Source organism: Pagrus pagrus (genome assembly GCF_965226575.1).
Source record: "Pagrus pagrus genome assembly, chromosome: 9".
In the NCBI taxonomy this organism is placed as follows: domain Eukaryota; kingdom Metazoa; phylum Chordata; class Actinopteri; order Spariformes; family Sparidae; genus Pagrus; species Pagrus pagrus.
The window spans coordinates 22,503,569-22,525,648 of record NC_140193.1 but is presented as its reverse complement, the minus strand read 5'-3'; the positions used below and the strand labels follow the sequence as shown (position 1 = coordinate 22,525,648).

The 22,080-nt window shown below is 45.5% G+C and overlaps 2 protein-coding genes across 3 annotated transcripts in view; both read left to right on the top strand.

Annotated features, from left to right (window-relative positions):
* The window catches only part of LOC311262758 (cyclic AMP receptor-like protein A), a gene marked incomplete at its 3' end in the record, with an annotated part of 49,697 nt that extends 28,474 nt beyond the window's left edge, over positions 1-21,223 (top strand). For both annotated transcript variants that reach the window (XM_084362437.1, XM_084362436.1), the window contains 2 exons: positions 11,804-11,951; positions 21,056-21,223. In XM_084362437.1, the coding sequence (XP_084218563.1) occupies positions 11,804-11,951; positions 21,056-21,223 (316 nt within the window). The remainder of the gene's footprint in view (positions 1-11,803; positions 11,952-21,055) is intronic.
* bcor (BCL6 corepressor) overlaps positions 21,223-22,080 on the top strand; it is a 45,414-nt gene continuing 44,556 nt past the window's right edge. The window contains exon 1 of the mRNA XM_084362433.1: positions 21,223-21,342. The gene's annotated coding sequence lies outside the window, so the exon portion shown is untranslated. The remainder of the gene's footprint in view (positions 21,343-22,080) is intronic.

Sequence of the window (22,080 nt, the reverse complement as noted above, 5' to 3'; positions counted from 1 at the left end):
CAGCTCCGCTCCGCTCTGCCTTTCTCCAGAGAGCGAACGAGGAGAAAACGGGAATGAATTGCTCTCTCGTCGTCGTCTCCCTCCTCCTCCTCCTCCTCCCCCTCCTCCTCCCCCAGCAGCAGCAGCGGCGGCGGTGGCAGCAGCAGCGCTGGCTGTATATATCTCCGGCTCCTATTAATTTGTTAGCCCCCCCCTCCCCTCCTCACTCCCTCACCTCCCTCCCCCCCGGCTCATATCCTCCTCCGCCTCCTCCCCTCTTTCTCCACCTCTCCCTCCCTCCTTCCCTCCCCTCCGCTGAGTGCTGGAGTGTGTAAAGTGTTTGTCACGGTGCCGTGCCGATGTCGCTGTGCTCTGCCGTGCGGAAGCAGCGCACGGCAGACAGCCCGAGTGTGTGTTTTCCTGTATGTGTGACTCCGCGCGCGCGCGTGTGTGTGTGTGTGTAGGCGGGTGGTTGGTTTCGTGTCAAGGCGAATGTGCTGTCGCTGCGTGTGTGCGCAGTTGTTTGTCCGCCTCGACTCGAGCGTGCGTGCCTTCTGCGTGTCTGTCTGCATTCCCGTGTGTTTGTGTACGTGTGTGTGTGTGTGTGTGTGTGTGTGTGTGCGCGCGTTCTTATTTTGTGTGTGCATGCCTAGCGTGTGTGTGTGTCTGAGTGGGGGATTATTTCTATCTGAGCTCCAAAGCCTCCTAAACAGGGCTTAGAGAGACGGCCCAGGGCAGCAGCTAAAGCCGTCGGGTAGAGCTCTCTCTCTCTCTCTCTCTCTCACTCAATCTGCCCCCCCTCCCCCACCCCCCACACACACACCCCCCTCCCCCTCCCTCTGCCATTTCTCCATGCCCTGATCCATTGCGTTAATACACAGACACTCCCACACACAAACACACTCTTGTTTTTGGCCCTTGTCTGCTACCACACACACACACACACAAACAAGCACGCACGCACAGACACACACACATGCAGTCACACGCCACACACAATTTTAATCTGTTCCAAATGCACACTGGTAAATGTGTTAATTCGACACCAGCTGTTGCGAATTGAAATGGGAAAGCGCTCCTACTTTTCCTCGCCCGCGCTCGCACACACACGCACGGACGAGTCATTATACATCACTTTACCACGTCTCTCCCTCTCGCTCCCTCTCTCTCCGGCTCTTGCCCTCATTCGGCAACACAAAAGTAGCACCAGACACTCACACCTTCGCACTCCTCCTTCTCCTCCTTTCTCTCCCTCTTTGTCCTTCTTTTCCTTCCCTCTCTGCCTCTTCGCTCTCTCCCTCCCTCTCTCTCTCTCTCTGTCTCTCTCTCAGCTCTTTGCGTGCATCTGTGTGTGTGTGTGTGTGTGTGTGTGTGTGTGTGTGTGTGTGTGTGAGAGCACTGCCCGGGCACGACGAGAGTTTTCACAGTCTGCTTCTCACATCGCCTCCCCTGTGTGCTTTATGGTGTGGGTGTGTGTTTGTTTACAAGGCTTGTCTAGATTCCTACTGTGCGCGCTTGTACGCCTGTTTGCATAAATAAGCCCTCTCCTCGGAACCTAGCCGCTGATTTCTGCGCCGCGCCGCGGCTTGATGTGTGAGCGCTCCTCCTGGACGGCCTGCTCGTCTTTTACCAAGACTCCTTGCGCTCCTTAAACACCCCCCGAGCAGGGAGAATTCGTCATTCCTGATTTAGGGTCTTTTCTTAAAGGCTTTGTCTGGAAGCCCCGAACCAAAACACATGGCAGGAGAGCTTGTTGCCTTTGAGCAATCGGGGTTACGTGCCCTGCAGAGGGCTGCTTCAGCACGGACGGATTGGCCCTGGCAGCGGGGCTTGAACCGGTGATGTGTCTGTAACCTTGAGCTCACCCTGTCGCTCCAGGAGGCAGCATGCATCCTCCGAGTTATTCTTGGTTTCCCTCGATGCTGTGTGTGGGTTTTGCGGTGTGTATAGGCCTATACGTGCTTGCAGGGGATTTTAGTATGGGCTCCCTACAGCGTCTAAGCCCCCACCCCTCCCCGCCTTTCTCTGGAGGAGATCTGATTTCCCTGCTCCAGGCAAGCAGCGAGAACAAGACAGTGTGTGCGTGCGTCTGTGTGTGCTTCAGTACGTCTCCGCGCTTTGGTGGGTGTGTGTGTGTGTGTGTGTGTGCGCACACACGCCCGCACGCGCAGCCCGGGCCAGGCAGACCTTCCCCATCTCCGTTCTGCGCTTTGAAAAACGAGGGAGGAAATCTCAGAGCAGCAGTTATTATTCATCCCTCAAAGCAAACGGGGAGGAGGCGGAGGAGGAGGAGGAGGAGGGAGGGAGGGATGGATGTAGGGAGGAAGAAAGAGAGAGCCAAACGGGAGGGATGAAGGAGGAGGGGTTGGGGGGGATACATTAACTCTTATCTCACTGTATTTGGCATTCTGCATCCCAGGATGCGCTCCTTCTCTCTCTCTCTCTCCCTCTCTCTCTCTCACACACTCCTGCTTTCTCTTTTCTTTCTACACTCCCTTCCTTCCGTTCCTGCCTCTACGCCTCTCGGAATATCTCGCAATTCAACGCGCAGGGACGTGTGTCTGTGCCTCAGTGTGTGTAGGCTGGTGTGTGGTTTGTACTGTACACCCTAATATCTTTTGTGGTGTATTTTGTTTACTTGAACAAGCGAGCCCCTCAGATGCTGAAAGGCAGTATGCAAGGCTCCAAGTCTCAACTTTATTTGTCTGCGAGCCTTTTTTTTTAAATTTATCTATCTCTTCACGTTCACTTTGCTGTGAGAGAGTGGCAGCGTTGGCCTGTTTACTAAAATAAGTTTTGAACTTGATATAGCTTGTAGCTATGTGATGATTTTTTTATTTTTATTTTTTCAGATTTGATGGCAAAACTCTACCATCTCTCTCCGTTTTGTGTTGCTTTGATCTCTGGTCTTTGCAGGAGTGATTCCAACACTCCAGGTCTCCATTACTATTTCAACACCAAAATTAGCATGTATATGCAGGTTTTTTTAAACATGGATAAACCCCCTAAAAATAAGCGATTGACTCCTTTCCCATTGCTAGTGGAACATTTTACGTTTTTTTCCCTGGTGGTTCACGTTCAACTTAACGGATGTGCCAGTAAACAGAGAACAGTAGAAAGCAGTATGGAGGCTGTGACAATGATTCTGTGGTTACTTTTTATATCTTTTACTTCAGTCTCTCAAACCCAACGTGATGTTTGAGCGCTGCTTGAGCAGAGTCGAATGGAAAAGTGATAATGCAGCGGCGTCATTAACTTGAACGTGCCTCATAGCGTCACGCACGTAAAAGGGGCGAAAGTAGGATTGTCCATCCGGGTGTCATGTTTCTATCACTGCTGATCAGAATCAGCATCAGATCTGGAGGTGATAAACACTCTTGACTACTGCAGAGTCGTTGGCCTGAGAATAAATACCGAATGTGCGCGTACCCGCAAAAGACAAAAGCCAGATGTTTGGAGCTGCAACTAATTTGTTTTCATTGTTAATGAATCCATTATTTTCTCGATTAATTGATTAGTCATCGGGTCTATAAAAATGTCAGAAAATGGCAAATGGAATAATGATGATCTGTGAAGCACAAAATAACGTCTTCAAATGGCCTATTTTGTCAACGACCCAAAGACATTCAGTTTGCTGTCATAGAGCAGTGAAGAAACCAGATTTAAAAAGACATTTAAGAAGCCAAAATTGAACTTTTTAGAAAAAAAAAGATATGGAAAATGACTCAAACCGAGAATAGTTCCAGACTAAAAGATCAATCAATTAATCATTGCAGCTGTGCAGATGTTAGTGGGTTTTTTTCCAGTGTGCCTGGACTCTGACTTTTTTTTCTCCCTTATTTACACATAGATAACAAAGCTCTTTATCACTCAAAGATGTCTGTGGTGTCAGATGTCATGCTCTTTGAACACCCTGATCGCCTGTACGATAGCTAAGCCACATGTGGCTGCGTGGCCTAGATAATATTTGGGTGGATATATGACCGTGCCTGCTGTCCGTGCCCATGTGTGTGTGCGCACTTGGGCTTGTGAGTCTCTCGAGCGGTGATCGGTGTGTAACTGGAGACGGAGGGCCCTGTAGCCATTCGTCTCCCGTTGAGCAGCAGAGACGCTCTGCTATTCATCCCCATTTAGCGAGACAGAGAGCCAGCCTACAGGGCTGTGCGAAGTGCAAACACACACACAGGGCAGGCACCCGCGTTGAGGCTGGACACACGCACCCAGGCTCTGGATTTAATATCGTAGTGGAGGTGTATACACGATAATACACATGTATTTGCATGCCAATATGCCGAATAAAATACACACTTGGGATACAGGTATATGTACACGACCATACAAACATTAACACACATATGCAGGCAAATAAACTAGATACAGACCTGTAAGTCCCTATGCACGTATATATAAGCCATATAGACACTCACATACCACACACAGGCACGTATAGGCATATACATACATTCATGGACATGCATATGGTATACACAAGCACACGCAAATGCTAAAGGAGATACTAGATAACCTCCCTCACGCACACTTAGGCACACATTCGCAGGCGCACGCAAACACAAACACGCACACGCAAACGCCCCGCTCCCCCCTCCCTGCTCTTTCAGGCACGTCTTTAAATATTCATCACTCTGGCTGCTCTGAGAGTGCCGTAAACGCTGCCTCACACTCCAGGGAATCGCTAAAGCCTACTCTATCATCTGCTCTCCCTCCCTCCTCTCCGTCTCTCACACACGCATACACGCACACACGCGCACACACTTCCAGCCACAGCCACTCACACGGATAAACTCACGTGCACCAGCACTCGAAGGCACAGCCAGTGGCATCGCCGGACACACAGACACACACAGGTACATGAATCAGGCCGCGCGGAAACACACGCGCGGCGATGTACAATGAACAGATTTTGTGTGTGTATGTGTCTGCGTGTGTGTTTACTGGCTGCTCCCAGCACAGCGGGTTGAGTGGTGTTGTGTTCCAGGAAACAGGATGTCTCTTTGTTTGGGTTTTATTCTGTTGGTGAACGTTAGCCGCTTCGCTCCCCAGGGACTGTGTGTGCCTCTTTGTCTGTTCGTGAATATTGTGTGTGTGTGTGTGTGTGTGTGTGTGTGTGTGTGTGTGTGTGTGTGTGTGTGTGTACAATCGTGCACACTTGTGCAAGTGTGCATGCGCTCACAGGTTTATGTTTGTGTGTTTAGGCCTAATTCCAGAAATATTTGGTGAAATGTTTCAGTGGGTTGAAACAAAACCTGTGTGTGTTTGCGTGTGCGCGCGTGTGTGTTTATGTTATTGTGCGCTATGCATCTGTGGGTGTGTGTATCATGCCCTTAACTGTGACAGCTATCCCCATGTTGACCCTGTGATCAAAGTAGATCATTCATGTGTCCGCATCCATAGAGTAAACCACACTGCTGATACTTCACAAGTATTAGTGCTTATCCACATCCGAGCGGCTGATCACATGTTGTCACTGAACAATGAGCGGCCTGTCTTTGCTGCCCTAAAGACCACCACACACGCACAGTCGACAAGTGAAAAGCCAGCAGAAACGTTTCAAGCACAGGTCAGGTTTTCTCTTGACCGAATGTCACTCATTAATCAAAGTCAGTGATTTATGACTTTGTTGCTTAAAGTTGCTGAGATTCAAAACATCAACGTGCTTTGAAGGATTTTGATTCAATAAGTTGATTCCACTTGGTTGAAATTTGATAAACGGTCTTCATAGCATGATTAAGAGTAGTTAGACTTTAATAAACTGTGACAGGTCATATTTATTAGTTTCTATTTGGGAGAAAATGTTTGTCTGTGCAGAATTCTGTTTGTCTGATTGGACCTAGATTTAATTTCCTGTGCCTGCAAATCATCTTAGTAATAGGCCCTTCAGGATAATGATGTTATCAAATGATTTTATGCATGCATGCATATATTATGTAAGTATCTTATCCTATCGTGCATATCTTATTGACATAGCGATACACGGACACGACCTCGATCATTGTAAAATATTGCCTGTTGTGTTTACACTCATTTTATTGGTCGTGTGTTTTTATTAATTTATTAATTTGTTCATTCATTAATTCATTTATACATTTTATTTATGTCCCTACCTCTCATCCAAACCTAAACACGAGCACACGCCCTACTTGCATTGTTTCACTATTGTATCATCATTATATCAGTGGCATATAAATGGTGTTAAAATGACAATAACATTGTTTATTGCAGTCATTACACAGTGACAATATATCGTCCAACAATCCAAAAGTCGTTAACACAACAGGCCTACTCAATTTGCCTGAAAGCTTTGTGAAATCTACAGGTAGCCTGTACAGTGAGTATCACCACAGGTGGCCATTCCTTTTTAAAATTCAAGTCTATAGATCCCCCTTACAGCACACCATAGTCGCAGTGATTTATCCCGCTGACAACATACTGTATTCCCAACAATGAATACGTTTTCTTGTCATATTTGGATGCAGCAAGACATTGACAAAAGCTGTCGACCACATTATTTTGATACACTGAGTCGAGGGATTATGCTCGTTTTGGCAAAAATGATCCCTTTTAGCTCGAGAGAAGTTTGGATGTACTGTCGGCAGCAGCACCGTGGGCAGCGCTAGGGCCTTGTTTTGGCACTGTGAAGCATGTGATTCGTCTGGAGGAGAAAAAAAAAACCACGAAGTCAGGCAGTCAGTCGGAGAGAGGAGGAAGTGCGATCGGGGTCAGGATGACTTCTCTGTCTGGTCGCCCTCTACTTTTGGTAAGGAGTTCTCATCCGAGCTGTTACAGTAGCAGCTCCCGAGTAAGTGCGGCACAATATTAGAGACAGACAAAAGAGGTGAAGTCTGTTGGAGGCAGGTGGGGGGGGATTGACGGCTGGAAAGTGGTATAGACTGGCAGGGTGGGATATTGGAGGAGATGGGGAGAGGCGGCGGATTGAGGGATTTTCTGCACCGAATGTGGAGGGTGAGGGAGAGAGACGGGTTCAAAGAGTGACTGACAGCATGATAGATGGAAGGTCTGAATAAGTGAGCGAGGCTCCGAGACGCCGTGCGAGTGCTAATGATTGACTGCATGCTTACAGGTGGCAGCAGACTTCAAGCTGCGCGTGTCTGCTTCCGTCCGTGTGCCGTTTATTGTTGTTGACCGTTCGCTCCGGAGTCATACAGTATACACAATATCATCCCTGTTGTCCAACACCAGTCAGCCAACTGTGAGACTCGCTCGGCTACACCGCGCACACAAACCCTGATAAACACACGCGCGCACACACACACGGCAGCTCAGCCAGGCATCGCCCGCAGCCACACTCCCCTTCCCACCACTGCCTCCCTCATTCATCTTTCATTAGCCCGGCTCACACAGGAGAAACAGCCTGCCTCCCTCCTCCTCCTCCTCCTCCTCCTCCTCCACCACCACACGCCTCCACCCGTCTCTCCATCTCTCTCCCTTCTCTCTCTATCTAACCCCCTCGCCTCTCCCCCCTCAACGTCTTATCTTGGTTTCTCTCGCACGTAATCTCTTTTGTTTGTCTCGCTCATGTCTTGCAATCTGTCTTTTTGGATATCTCTCCTCCTCCTCCTCCTCCATCTCTTCCTCGCTCTCTGCCTCCTCTGCTTTTTAGTCTTTTCCATTCAGCCTCACTCCTTCAGCCCTCCTCTCTCCTCCTCCTCCCTCCTCCTCCATCGCTCTCGGCCCTCGTTCCCCTTCACAGCCTCACTCGTGCACATTCTCACCTCTTTATCGTGCTCTCCTTTCCTCTTCCACTCTCCCTCTCTCTCCTTCCTGTGCAGTGCTGTTTCTCCGCCCTCCTCCTCCTCCTCCTCCTCCCCCACCGCCGCCCCCCCTCCCTTCCTGTCTCTCTTTCTGTCTCTCTCTCTCGCCCGCTCTTTCTTTTTTCCTTTCATTTCGCTCTCCGTCTCTCCCTCGATGGAGGGGAAAGGCTCTTCGCCTCTAATTGCGGCTGTTCCGTTGCCATGGCGCGTGTTGCTCGGCACTGCGAGGTGCTGTGTGTGTGTGCGCGAGTGTGTGTGTGTGTGTGTGTGTGTGTGTGTGGCAGGCAGATGATTGCTTGCTGCCAGCTCTCGTTTCCCGGACGCCGATCGCATTTCTTTGCGGCAGCAGGAAAAAAAAAAAAATGAGACGCCAGAAATAGCCCCCCTTCACACAGACCCACTCACTCTCACCGCTGCGCTGTCAGAGAAACACACACACACACACACACACACACACACAAAAAGGCAGACGCACATACACACACACACAAAAAGGCAGACGCACACACAAACACTCATCCGCTGCGTTTCCTCTCCACCTGACATCTTCAATGCATATGACCCGGGTTCTGCTGTGTGTACACACCTCTACCTACAGGCAGTGACGCGTGTGTTTATGCATGTCCGCATGTGTCCGACCTTCCTGCACGCACGTGTGTGTGTGTGTGTGTGTGTTTCCTGCGTCTCTAAGGAGGTTGTGTGGGGACTCCTGATTTATTTCACCTTTAATGGGAAGTGAAATGAATGTGAGCAGCAGCTGGTCTGGCCCTTGGAGATACAGCAGTAGGCTAACCCAGAAAATAGGCAGCCTCGCTCTGAAACGGTCCTCACTCCGACAAGCGCCAGGACACAGCACTCTACGCTCCACTAGCTGCACCGTTACTTTTATTTTTAAGCTGCATTTAGTTGACACCCGTACCCACGCTGACTAACAACAGGTACGCTCTCGTTGCAGGCCGGTGTGCAACCTTTCGCCCAACTCGACTTGCGGTTGTCTTCCTGTCACAACTTTTAAGAGGGTGGTTGGGAGGTAAATGGAGACAGATTACCAGCAAATAAACCTTGCGACCTCGTGCTGCAAAAGAGGATAAGAGAGGATTATAAGAAGATTTGTGGATGAATCTCCATAATAATCTCCTGTACTTTTCACCTGCAGAGTCAGTGGGTTTTTAAGGGAAGTGGAAAACCCCAGATCATAATGATGTGCTTCCTTAGTTTGACAAAGTAGACGTGTCTCTAACCTGTCAGTTAAAAAAGCAGCATTTTCGAAAGGAGGACTGGGCAATAGCCCAAAAAAATCACCCCAAAACTGTAGTCTTCCAAAGACGTGTGTACATTTCGACAGTTGTTACCTTTAGACAGGCTGAGATGTGCAGTCTACTCCCTCAATGCATCTGAAAGCATAATAATCACATCTAACCCTGAGTACAAACAGTTACTGTCGGTCAGCAGGTTCTTGTTACGTTTGTGCTGGTTCATTCACAACAGAGGAAGCATCGTTCCACCACACAGTTTTAACAACGTAATCAACTGTGAGCGCCCAGTCCTCTCATTCTGACAGAGAAAATGACTCAGTCGGACACACGGGCGCCGAGAGCTGGTGTGGATTAAAAAAAAGTTTCCAGGTAGTCATGTGGGTGCAGTTGTTTCAGTAAAGATGACATTATGGAGAAAAATCAAGTACTTTGATGGTAGCACAAGCAATTGTTCCAACACCTGATACATAGCTTTGTTTTTACTTTTTCTTCAAATGAAGACTATAAATTTCTCACTTACTCACTTACTTGCAAATACAATGTTGTTGCCTGTTCTCCCTGACACCCTGCTTTGTTTTTCTTTGATTTGTTTTCCCCGATAAATGTCGTAAACGCGATTTATTCTTTGACTGTCTTTCATTGACAAAACCTCTTAAAGGTTAAGGCTGTGATAATCCTAATTGTCCCTGTGCCAACACATCCCGTGACAGGGGCAAAATTATCATATGTTTGCCCTACAAGTATTGCCTGTTTAGCGAAAGACAGATCTCTATTTTTCAGAAGTTTTGTACAACACATGATCCACACAGTTGGGTGAATATCCCTTCATAATAATTACATCAGTCCAACACCATTCTAGTGCCGTGAATACCAGCACACCGAATAATATATTGATCCGCAGCTGACAGTAGTTCCCAATAAACATACAATAGTTATGTAGGGTTGATGTATTTTTGTAGGCTAACCTGGAAGTTAGCATCACCCTGGTCCCCTCGTCAAAAAGGCAATGGGATTTCACAATTGGATTTGGGATTATTCAAGAAAATAAGATTTGCGGCAGACACAAGTTTATGATACTTACATATTCTGTTCAGCAAGATCAGGCATTTAACCCAAAACCCATCCAAGAAAACCATAGACTTTGAGACAAGGGAACCGGAAGTGAAAAACTGCTTACTACACAACGTCAGGAAGTGTGGAGATATTTTTCCTCGAATGTCGAAGCCGTCCCCTCGACCGTCGCTGCTTACAGTCCCCATCACTGTGAGCAGCGGCTGTCTTGTTTTCAATTTAATGCTATTGGTTCCATTTTTTTTCTGTCCTTGGGCTGCTGAAATAGACAGTAGTGATGTAATTATAGTGTAACAGCACATTATATTGTTCTATCAAACACCTTATATCTATTTGATATATTTCATACAGTGTCGAAACGTCCTCATTTACATTTTGTTGTTATGCATAAGCAGAGATTATGGTGTAGTTGCCTTATTTGTAGTACCGTTGCTGGTCTCACGTTAGCCGTGCAGGTTTGTTTGTTTCGGGAGTCCAGTGATGTCAAGCAATTGGCAACTCTGTTGTGAAGTGATTAATGGAGAGACAAGTTCAAATGACAACAATGTCGCTATAAGCTCTCAACAAAATCATTATCATTTTAAATAGCTGGAGACGTGTCATCCTCTGACTGTGTCAGTCACGAAGAGATGAGTGGCTGTGGTGTCTCACGTAACTGCGCGTAACCACACAGTGGTTCCTTTTACTCAGATGGTTGGCTTTGTATCTTCCTTCCCTGCGGGGCCACTAGTAGCTCGGGGATGACTCTCCCGACCCTGAGGTCAACCACCGCGGCCACTTAGTTCACTCTGCGCACCCAAGCCAGGAACACGGCACATGCGGAGAACGCTTTGAGCTGCGCGTGGTTTGATTCTCTGGCTAATAGATCAATAAAAGACATTAGCGGCAGGCTAACCCGACGAGCAGCGCTAATACAGGGTTAATCCAGGGTTAATGGCTGAGCAGCATCATTCTCAGGGGCAGCCATTAGTTTGCAGCCGCACCACACAATATCAGGTTCTCCTCCTAGTCATGCCCCGGGCTCCCAGAGAGATAGGAGCAGGGACGGGAATTGAAAAGAAAAGGATCAAGGATGAAAATGAGATATCCAGGCAGATGAAACTGAATGCAAAGAAATGGGAGCGATATCGGAGAGGGGGGAAGGCAGAGTGTAGGGAAACGTGCGTGGAATGAAAAAGAAGGAGACGAGGGGACGGTGGTCAGGAGAAGCAGGAAACTGAGATGAGAGAAAGGGGAGAGAAGGAGAGGAAGGGAGTTGAGCGCTACACTTCTCCCTGTCCTTGTAAAGTGCTGCGTGCTGTCGAAGCGGCAGCCAAGAATGTGTCAGCCCAGCCGTCTCACGCTGCCTAATGGGCTCTTAAACGCTGATATAAAGCTCACTCGCTCTTTCGCCCTCCCCTTTTCCTCTCTCTCTCTCTCTCCCTCTCTTTCTGCCTCTGCCGCTCGCTCTCATTACCTCTCGTTCTCACCCTGTCCCTCACCCTGTCACTCACTTGTCCTCTCCCTCTCTTTCACCCTCTTTCTGTTGCTCTGTCCATCAACCTCTCGCTCCCTGTCTTTCCCTTTTTTCCTGTTGCTGTCTTTCTACTTCTTCTGACTTCTCCTTCAATTACTCGCCCCTAAAGCCCTCTTGCAGGTTGTCTCTTTATTTACAACTTTTTTTAATGGACGAACTCAACACCTCTGCTTCTCTCTCTCCTCCAACAGGCTCCATAATGCATTCTACCCAAAGGATCCATCCTTCTCTCTCACCCTGTTGCACGTCCTGTCAGCGCCGCTCCACGGTTTGGCCAATGCCTTCGTCTTTGGCCTGGATAGGGACTGGTGGAGCCTAGTGAGCCCAACTGGAATGCAGGTAGAGCAGCTGCACACACATACATCTAAAGCCACGGTGAGACACGAAAGCGCTACATAAACATGCTTGCAATTTAACACGTTGATCATGTCTGAATATGCCCCCAATTGATTTTCTTCAAAGTTGCTATGCCAATCTGAATAGGTCAGACCTGGCAACATCTTTGTAACACTTCATTTACATCATGGAGATGCAGTCTATAGCCACACCAGCGACTCTGTGAGGCTTTAAGTTAAATGCTAACGTCATGCTGGCAACAACAATTATACAATTTTTATCAGGTTTAATGTTTATCATATTTAACGCCTTAGTTTAGAATGTTGGCATGCTTACAGTCGCTACTTGCCATTAAACACAAAGTACAGCTAATACTGATGTGACTGTCATTCGTTTTGCAAGTAGACCGATTAAAAGACCGACCGATGTTGTGGTATTGCTAAATGAAAAGTTCAGAGAAACACCATTGTAGCTGCAATTGATTCCAAGGAAGACATGAATGTTTTTACAAAATTTGATGGCAATCCATCTAACGACTGTCGAGACAATGTAGTCAAAACCAAAATGGCAGCCTTGTGGGTTTCTGTATTAAATTTAGTTTGTGTTGGACCGACTGACTGACCAACATTGCATTCCCTGAAGCCCATAGACTGTATAAAAGAAGTGTCATAAAGTGACAGCACCCATTGGTTAGTAGACTTCCCATTTCGAAGCCTTGAGTTTGAGCCATAGCCATCTTGTCTTTTTGGAGCTTGAAGTGACCATATTTGGACGAGAGGTTGGGGCTAAGCTATCTGCCAGTGGTTGCGTTAGCTAGCTTGCTTAGTAGTGCATTCGTAATTCACATTATCTTTGATATTAATTGCTAATTTTGGCTGGCCAAAAAACAGACTTAAAACAAAATGTACTTGCCAGAAAAAATTAACAGCTACTTAAATGGCCATGGATAAGCATTTCTATGCCTCTTTTATGATTGACAGGTTACCATGGCAGCAACTTGTCAATCAAAAGATAGCCACCCTAAGGTATAACCTGTTTTTTCGTCTATTTTAATTTGAATGGGATCTTGATTTACAAAATGAACATCGTGCTGTATTGAGGAAGACTTAAAACTATCGATTCAGACTTCATTTTGTAAATCAAGATCCCATTCATTGACAATTTCGACAGGAAACTGTGTACTGAGATAAATAATGAAGCAAGAAATAGGGTAATTTTCTCAGAAGCCCAATTACAATCAGAATTATTTTGGAAACTGACGGAGTCGCCCCCAGGTGGCCACCAGAAAGAATCAAGTTCAAGGCACTTTTGCATCGGTTTCACTTTTCAGTGATTGCTACACTTTTCAGAATAAAAGTACAGTTAGGTAAGTGTACCTTACTCCTGCAGGGTCACAGGTAGCGGAAGCCTGTCCCAGATCTATTCTTAAGCAGTTTTGCTAGTCCTTGGATTATTGAAATGTTAAAGAAAATATGTCTACCTGCATGTGAGAAAGGCTGGCACAGACAAGTGTTTTTTTTTTTACAAGGACACCCTCAGCTCACTACAATAAACTAAATCCGTTTTTAGTTGAAGGTTCCCTTTCCGCAATTTTCTAAATTACGTTTGTCAAAGCTGTTTTGTAGATCTACTGTAGTACTTAAATTGAACATTCGTTATTTAAGGCTCTATAAGACTCTATAAATTATGTCCGTCTACACTGTAATTATGTCATCAATTAAGGACTCAAGAGAATACGCAGATAATCGGGAAGATTGGTTCCTTGGGAGGCTTAACTACAGTACTCAGTGATGAATTTTTTTTAAATCTTACAAAATCAAGAAATCTGACAAAATGATGTCCAATGTGTCCTCGGTGGATCATTCCTCACTGGGTTCATTATATACATAACTTTATTTTATACATTCACTTAATCCGAATGAACCATCTAAAATAAATTGAGATATCAACATCAACAGGTTTCTGAGCTGATAATTGACAGAGATGGTAAAGCTACATTTTCCTATTCAAAATGAATTAGTTGTCCAATAACAGACGCTAGACAACACGGTTATGTAGTAAAGAGGTGGTGCGTCAATATGCAGAAATTAACTGCAGGTAGAGTAGTTGTTGAGTCATTGAGATCGATTAACAACCTTGTGAAGCTCTCAGCAATACAATACAATTGTCAGTTTTGTGCCAAGGAGAGTCTTGTAAGACAGATGTGGATGTAAACAGTCTTTGGATGTGAGAGGCAGTTTTTGGAAATTGACGAGAATCCAAGCAAAAATGCAGAAAACACACTGAATATTGCTGGTTTTCTCTTCTTTTATGCTCATACACATTTGGCTTTTAGGCCGTCAGTAAAGCCATTTGAATATGTTGAATATATTGTGATGGGCGCTAAAAATAACTGTTGTAGTCTTTGTTTCATAATCACCATGTAAGAATGCTGAATTAAAGCAACCCTTCTTCTTTTTTTAGTTAACTGAAACTTTTTTCAGTTAACTGAAACTAAAAGACGTAAATGTTTTAGCCTTCTTTCTGGTAAGAAATAATCACTTAAGAATTTGTAATTAGGCTACTTAACCTCACAAATCCACTGGTACCATCTGTAAAAGGTGCTCTGTAAAAGATCACCTATAGAGGAAATACTTGTTGGGTTTGGTCACACAATCCTCTTATTTATAGAGTAAAATAACAAATCACAGATTTTATTTTTTCATGCTTTCACAAATCGAGCTTTTAGGGAAATGTAATGAAGCCCAATTACCAGAGGGGATGATGTTTGTGAATTTGAGCTGCAAACCTCATCGGTTGCATTTCAATAAACACCACAATCAATACGGTTCTCCACAGATTTGTCTCAATCTGCAAACATTGACAGTACCTGCGGATATGAATCAGAGCTCATATTGAACCACGAAGAAAGAAATTCTCTGTGGCCTCAGTTCGCACGTACACACGCATGAACACCCGCATATTGTCACCCACCCAGTACCACCAACCACGCTGATAACGGGTCATGAGCGCTATGTGGAAGAGTGGAATGTGTGGTATGACCTTCAACCCAAATGTCAATGTTTCACTGTGGTGAGTCGGGAGAGAGACACACACAGAGAGACAGAGGGGTGAAATGGAATCTCAGTGTGTTCGTAAATCACAGAGAAAATGCTGTTTGTGTGCGTGCCAGAGAGAACGAAGAGAGAGAAGGTGAGACGGGAGACGACAGAGAGCGAGAGAGAGAGTGAGACAGGCGGCGTGTGTGTTCATGCTCTATCGTGACTAACAGCCGGTTGTTATTCATCTTGGCATGCGACTCCCAGCAGCCCCCACACATCAGGTGTGAGATTGGCGGTGGAGAGGAGGGGTAAGGGAGAGAAGGGGGGTTGTAACAGCGTCAAAATGTTCCACCCTCAACGCAACAAATCTACACTTTCGTACCAGACACCCCCCTCACCCCTAACCCCCCCACCCCTCCTACCTCCGCTAGATCACTCGCTGGCTTTCTCAATTTCTTCCTTTCGTTCGCTCTTGCTGTTTGTTTGCAGTGCGTTTACATGCATATAAAGGGACTGGCTCAGACTTTCTCAAGTATGTCTTAATTCAATGTTCATGTGCCACATGTACAATGAAAGAGTTGTTGGTCCCTCCTCACCGTACCTCCAGAGTGGGGCCAGGATGTCGGTTCAGTTCACTGATCCACAGTTCACTGGTCCAGTTCACAGTCCCCCCCTCCCCCTTCCTGAATATCCAATCTCTTCTGATAAGTCAGCTTGCACAGGCCTGAGCCCGCACTGCTAATAGCAGCAAAGCATGAATGAATTCTTACGTGTCAAATTAGCTGCTGGGCATTAATTATGCAAATGTGTGACATGGGGGCGTAGTGTGATGTCAAGAAGTCACAGAATGAAAGGCAGGACTACTGACGAGGCTTTTCAGGGCCAGTGTTTTCTGTGGGAGACGGGAGCTTCAGTTGGTGCAGACTTTAGGCTTTTTAACTTTCAAGACCTTTTACATGCACAAGAACATATATAACACACTTTAGGAGAGGGAAGAAAACAAAACAAAAAGTAAAATAGGGAGCAGCATGATGTCAGAGGGCTTTGATTAGTTCATTGCGCTGTTGGTCCGGGAACGCAATGTGGGATGTTGATTCAGGAACATGTCCAACTCACTAAATCACGTCATGCTTATTTTTTACAGATATAGAGATTGTGATAATAATTCGATTAACTGTGCAGCCCTCGCGAAAAGAACATAAACATTAAAGCCCGTAGTGGTGGTCTGTAAAATTTCATTATTCTTACTCAGGCGGATGGCTGCAACATGTTTCAAAATAATTGCAGTTGTCTTTCCAAATAATACAAAAAAACAGATCTATACTCCCACACACTTTTCTCTGCTGTTTCTGCTCTGTCAAGCAGTGACCTTCTTTAAGACAAGTTAGTTTAACTGCCAGTTATGTTTCATGCTGCACTTCAGCAGACTACAAACATGAGTGAATGTTTTGGCACAGGAGTGAGAGCCTAAATATAGTGCCCCTTTACGATTTATTGAATTCAGAATTGAATCGTGACACCAAAAATCAGACCAACGATTCCCACCTCGTTTTTTTTTCCCCCTGTGCTTAAAGCGACGCACGTATACGAGGATTTTACATAACCGTGTTGTCTAATTACATCCGTCTCTCTGCCTCGTATCTCTGGCTTTATCTAGTCCTCCGTAGTTTTTTCCCCTCTCTCCGCGGCAGACTTTGACTCTTCTCCTCCTCCCTCTCTCTGCCTGTCTCTATCTCTGCCTCTCTGCACTGCATGTGTGTCTGTTCCCTTGCCTCCTCTGTTGCCTCTACCTTGTTACAGCATCTCTGGAATTTATCTTTCTTACATTATTTCTGCCGCTCTCCTTTGTGTAGCATCTCCCTCCCACCTGTGTACTCTGCCTCTCGCTCCCTCTCTCCCTCGTCCACTCTTTCTTTCCATGATATTGATCTGCATTCTAGCCATACAGCTGAACCGCCTGTGGCTCTGCAATGAGCTCACCTCTTACTACTTCTTCTCTGTGTGCGCGAGTGTAAGAGAAAGAGAGAGAAAGCTCTCCCTGTCCCCTTATGCTTCAGCATCGCTGCAGTCTTACGCTACGTCCACACTAATTTTGAAAGGTCATTTTTGTATACATCTCTTCTTTGTCGTCCTATTTTGTCCAGTAAACATCATAGATGCTTATCAGAGGTATCATGTATTAGGGAGTAGGCTTCAAAAATTCTTCTCCCTCTTGCTCTGTGTGATCACCTATTTGGTGTTTTAAAACAATAGAAATTAGGGATCGACCAGAACTTGATTTTTTGGGGCTTGATTGATTCATTCTTCTGGCAGTGATTCCTCAAATGTGGTAATCAAACACTTGTGACAAACAAACTTTGTAACGGAGGCAGTGTATTGTACAGTTCAACAAGAAATGTTATTGTCTAAAATGTCATCGGTGCACTGAAAAGGTAAACTTCTCTGGGAAGTTAATAATTACAGATTACCCCAAGCATCTTTTTCTGCATTATAGTCTCCAAAAAAAACAACATATCTGTGCATATCAGACAACATAAACCGATCCATCAGAGAACCCATATATTGCTCTTGCTCTAGTAGTACTAATTCACTATTTAGTTCCTAAACTATTAGACCTCAGTACTCTGGCTTGTAGTCCGTTTGAGGGGTCAACCACACACAGGTTGTAACTGCGACTTTGCTGATCAAAGTTCATTGTTAAACTAAAAGATGGAAAGGACCATGGAATGCAGATCGTTTATTTGACCCTTCGCTACATACAGCGGGAGTGAACGGGAGGCGACTGTTAATTTTGCATATGTGTGATCGTAAAGTATGAACGTGTCCTCAGCTGACTCCTTCCAACGCACAGGAGTCGCGGCTCTATCTCGAGCTCCCTCTGATGTTTGAGCTCCTCACACTATCTTTAAGGCCACCTTCAGACAGAATGGAGGGTGTGACGATTAGCCATTAGTCATGAGCGGTGCGTGGGAGTGTCATTCCATGAATGGTACTTTGACAATCCCTAAGGTGGTAGTAACTCACCTAAAAGCAGTTTGCCAATCCCTCAAAGAAACAAAGGAGAGGCTGCTCGCATTTAGTCATGCCACTAGTGAGCCCACAAATGACCCGTATTATTCTGCCTCTGATCAGTGGCTCATGCATTTGCCATAGTAGGTTTCATAATTTAGCATCCCGGTCTACAGTGATTGTCTGCATCCACAGACGTTCAATAAATAATCAGGAAGCAAGGCCTATCATTGAGGTGTGTTTTAAACTGGATCACTGGTCCAAATTGATTTAATACACATGAAGCATAAGTGAAGCTCCATTATGGTCTTGGTTACTCATGCTGCCCGTCAGCTTATGTGATTGCCATCGCAACGTGATGTCGGACTGCCTTTCTCCAGACTGCGGTCGTCACCAGGGGTTTAATGCTGAGCAGAAATCACCTTCAGGACGTACCTCGATTTTATGGTCATAGTTCGGTGTGAGTTTGGTTCAATGGGGAAAAATGCAACAAAAATTTCAAATGAATAGGGCTAACTTTCTTTTTTTATTTATTTACAACTGATAGTACTGTATATTACAGTTTGTTCCACCTAGTGTCTATCTAGTTCCACCTGAGATAGCTGGTGAAGCCTGCAGGCAAGGCAGCTTTATTTATAAAGCACCATTCAGACTATTTAAAGTGCTTTACACAGCACATAAATTGGAAAAATGCTTCAAAAGCGGGCAAATAAATAGTTCAAGATTGAATAAATAACTAAATAACTAACTAAATGGGAAGCCGAGGTAAACAGTCATGTTTTCCGATCTGATTTAAATGAGCTGACAGTTTTAACAGACATCAGGTATTCTGAAGGCTTGTTCCACAGGTGGGGAGCATTGAAAATATAAGCTGTTTAACCTTCCTTGGTAGTGCATTAAGCAGTAAACAGTGACTGCACACTTTTGCAAAGGTCATGTTTTAATTCAAGGCTAGTTAAAAACAAATGTAAATGTGATGTAAATGCCATTTGCTTAGGTAACATCTTTGGCCCTGTCTGCTTTCACATCTAGAGTCTGCTTAAAAACAGCAAGGATAAGTTGTTGTTTTCGCCTCGCTCCAGTGACTGACACATCGGGGTGATGCCATCGTATGCGTTAGCATGTTTGATGGTCCGCTCACATACAGCTGTGATACAACGCAGACGCACCCTCGCTCTCTGTTCCTACACTTTCTTGCCGAATTTTCCCACACAGCTCATTTGAAAGAAGCGGCACATCCTAACCTCTTGTGTCTCATTTGAACTCACCATAGCGTATAGTCAGTCACTGTGACTCCTTCTTCGTCTTGTGTTATTGTGTCTTCTTCTTCTACCTGGAAAACAGCTTTTAGGTACATTACCACCACTTACTGGTTTGGAGAGTGGATCGGAACAGTCATGCACTCGCCCACTGATGTGCTCACCGTACCGTACCGTTACACACCTAGTCTGCACAACTGCAGCCTGAAAACAATACCCTCAAGTAGATGAATTGGAGGACTGGCATTTTTGCCACAAACCCTGATGTGGTCTGAACAGTGCCTAAAGGCTGAGCCCAGCCACCCTAAGGAGAAAACTCATTTCGGCCAGTTGTATCCGCAATTGCACTGTTTTGGCCACTACCCAAAGCTTGTGACCAGAGGAAAGGTTTGGAACTTAGATCAACTTTTGTAAATCGAAAGCTTTGCCTTCCGGCTCAGCTCCTCTTTGCCACAATGGTCCAGTACAACTCGTTCATTACTGCTGACGCCGAACCAATCCTCGTATCCATCTCAAGCTCCATTTTGCCTTCACTCACAAACAAGATCCAAATATACTTAACTTGGGGCAGCCACCAACTCCCAACTCAGAGGGAGCAATACACTGTTTTCCAGCAGAGAACCGGGGCCTCAGACTTGAAGGTGCCTACTTTCATCCCAGCCGTTTCACACTCAGCTGCAAACCGCCCCAGTGCGTGCTGAGGTCAATCGCATCACTGTTTCATGATCGCAGTCATCTGATAAAATCAGTATAAATCCAGTTTGAGCACAATACCGTCCCTGTATGTTTGAGATTTAAAATATCCAACATCAGAAAGGCGCTGGGAGAGAGGGGGTCTCTGAAGCCATCCCACCACCCAACAAGCAGTTATGTTGGAATATACTGGATCGAACTTAATGTAGCAGGCCCTCTCTCTTGCTTCTTAGGAGCCCCAGGCTCACGAGCATGTTTAACATCAAACATTTAAATTACATACTTAGCTAGGGCTGCAACTAACAATAATTTTTTTTCATCATTAATTGTTTCAGTCTTTAAAATTGTGAAAAATGAGTTTTCACTTACTATCATAAATAACGAGATAAGGAGCAACTCCTCATGCTTAAGAAGCTAAAACCAGCAAACGTTTGAAATTTTTGTTTGTAAAATGACGGAAATTGTTAATCGATTATCAAAATAGTTGGCAGTTAATTTCTTTTGATGGACTAATCAATAAAGCGACTAATTGTCGCAGCTCTAAACCTTCTAAGCTCTTTTTCCACTATACTGGACCACAAAGTAGTTCAAGTTCAAATGGCGTGTTGTTGTAGTTCCTCAGAGTTATATTATATTGAGTGGGGATGCTATTGAACATGACGATCAGCTCCTCACCATTCTGGTACTTTTATGCAGTTGAGTGGAGTAGAAAATGAAAATAACTCTGCTTCATTTGCCCAAGGGAATCAAAACAAGCATTGGTGATTGGTTGTATGCAGGTTGTTGCTCCCGCGTGTCGGAGGACATTAGCATTAAGTTAAACGTTTCTCAGCTTCTAGAGGTTGCCAGCTGCGATTTTTGAGTTTTGAATCGCGTTGAGAAGGATGTTATTTGGAAGTTCTGTTCACAATGATTGGCAGTCTGTCTCGGCTCTAGTATTTAAATCTGTACGGGGAGTTAAACCAGCGTTTTCACATTTATCAGCTAAAGACACTGATTTCAAGTGTGTAAAACCCCAGCTTAGTGTGAATGGATGGCCAGAACAGAGTGAAAAAGATTTTCTAATTTAGCTGGCTTAATTTCTGCGCTTGTGTCTGTTTTCTAGCTGGCTCTGCAGTCGCGGCTGTGTGACAGGACTCGGATCGGAGAGTACCACCCCGGGGCAGTGCGCTACACGCAGGCTGACCTGGCCGACCTCAGCGATGACGACGACGATGACACCAACGTGCTCTTCTACTCCCCTGACATGACCCTGAAAGACAGAGGGCCCTGAGAGAGAGCCGAGAGAGAGGGAAAGAGAGGGAGAGACAAACGAGCTGAAGGAAAGGAAAACAAAGGAGGGTCAGAGCCAGGGAGAAACGCAGCGGATTAGAAACTGAGGAGTAACAGGAGGTAGGGAGGGAATGGAAGGGAAGATTGGGGGGACAGTCAGGCAGATAGAAGCCGGAGATGAGCTGTCAGGTTCCATTATTAATCCCCATCCTTTACTATTTAATATCCTAAAGACACACACACACACACACACACACACACACACACACACACAGTGAGAAGAGCTGCAGCTCCCTGCAATGCTGCCATCAGAGAGGAGCAAGAAAAGAGCAGATCTAAAGATCCTCCTAATGTTAAAGGCATCTGCTGCATCCCAAAGGTCTTAAAATGATTTCCCTCTCTGCACTGCCTTGTTGTTTCCTGCATTCTGCAGCGTTTTTTTTTAGGCATGCCGCAAAAATGAAAGGAGAAAATAAAAGACATAAAGCGCTGTTGAAAGACAATCATAACAAGGTGTTAGTTTAGCATTCGCAGCAATTACCTTCTCACTTCTCTGCAGGGGACGAGGTGAAGAGCAAGCTTTTTAAAACGCACCCAGTGTGTCAGATGCGAAAGCTTTTACGTCCATGCTGAGATTGATCTGGGTACTGAACGGTTAGTTCAGATGAGGTGGAAATACAGGAGGGGGTTTTAGAAACAGCGAGGATGACTAGGCAGGGCAAGTAAGTCCCAACTCATGAGTGTCTCTCGCAGTGAATCTCCTTCGTCAGACAGTATTTGTTTTTCTCTCTGCATATGGTATTACTGTTGTCGCGACTTTCGCACAAGTATTCCTTTGAAAAACTGTTTTGTATTTTT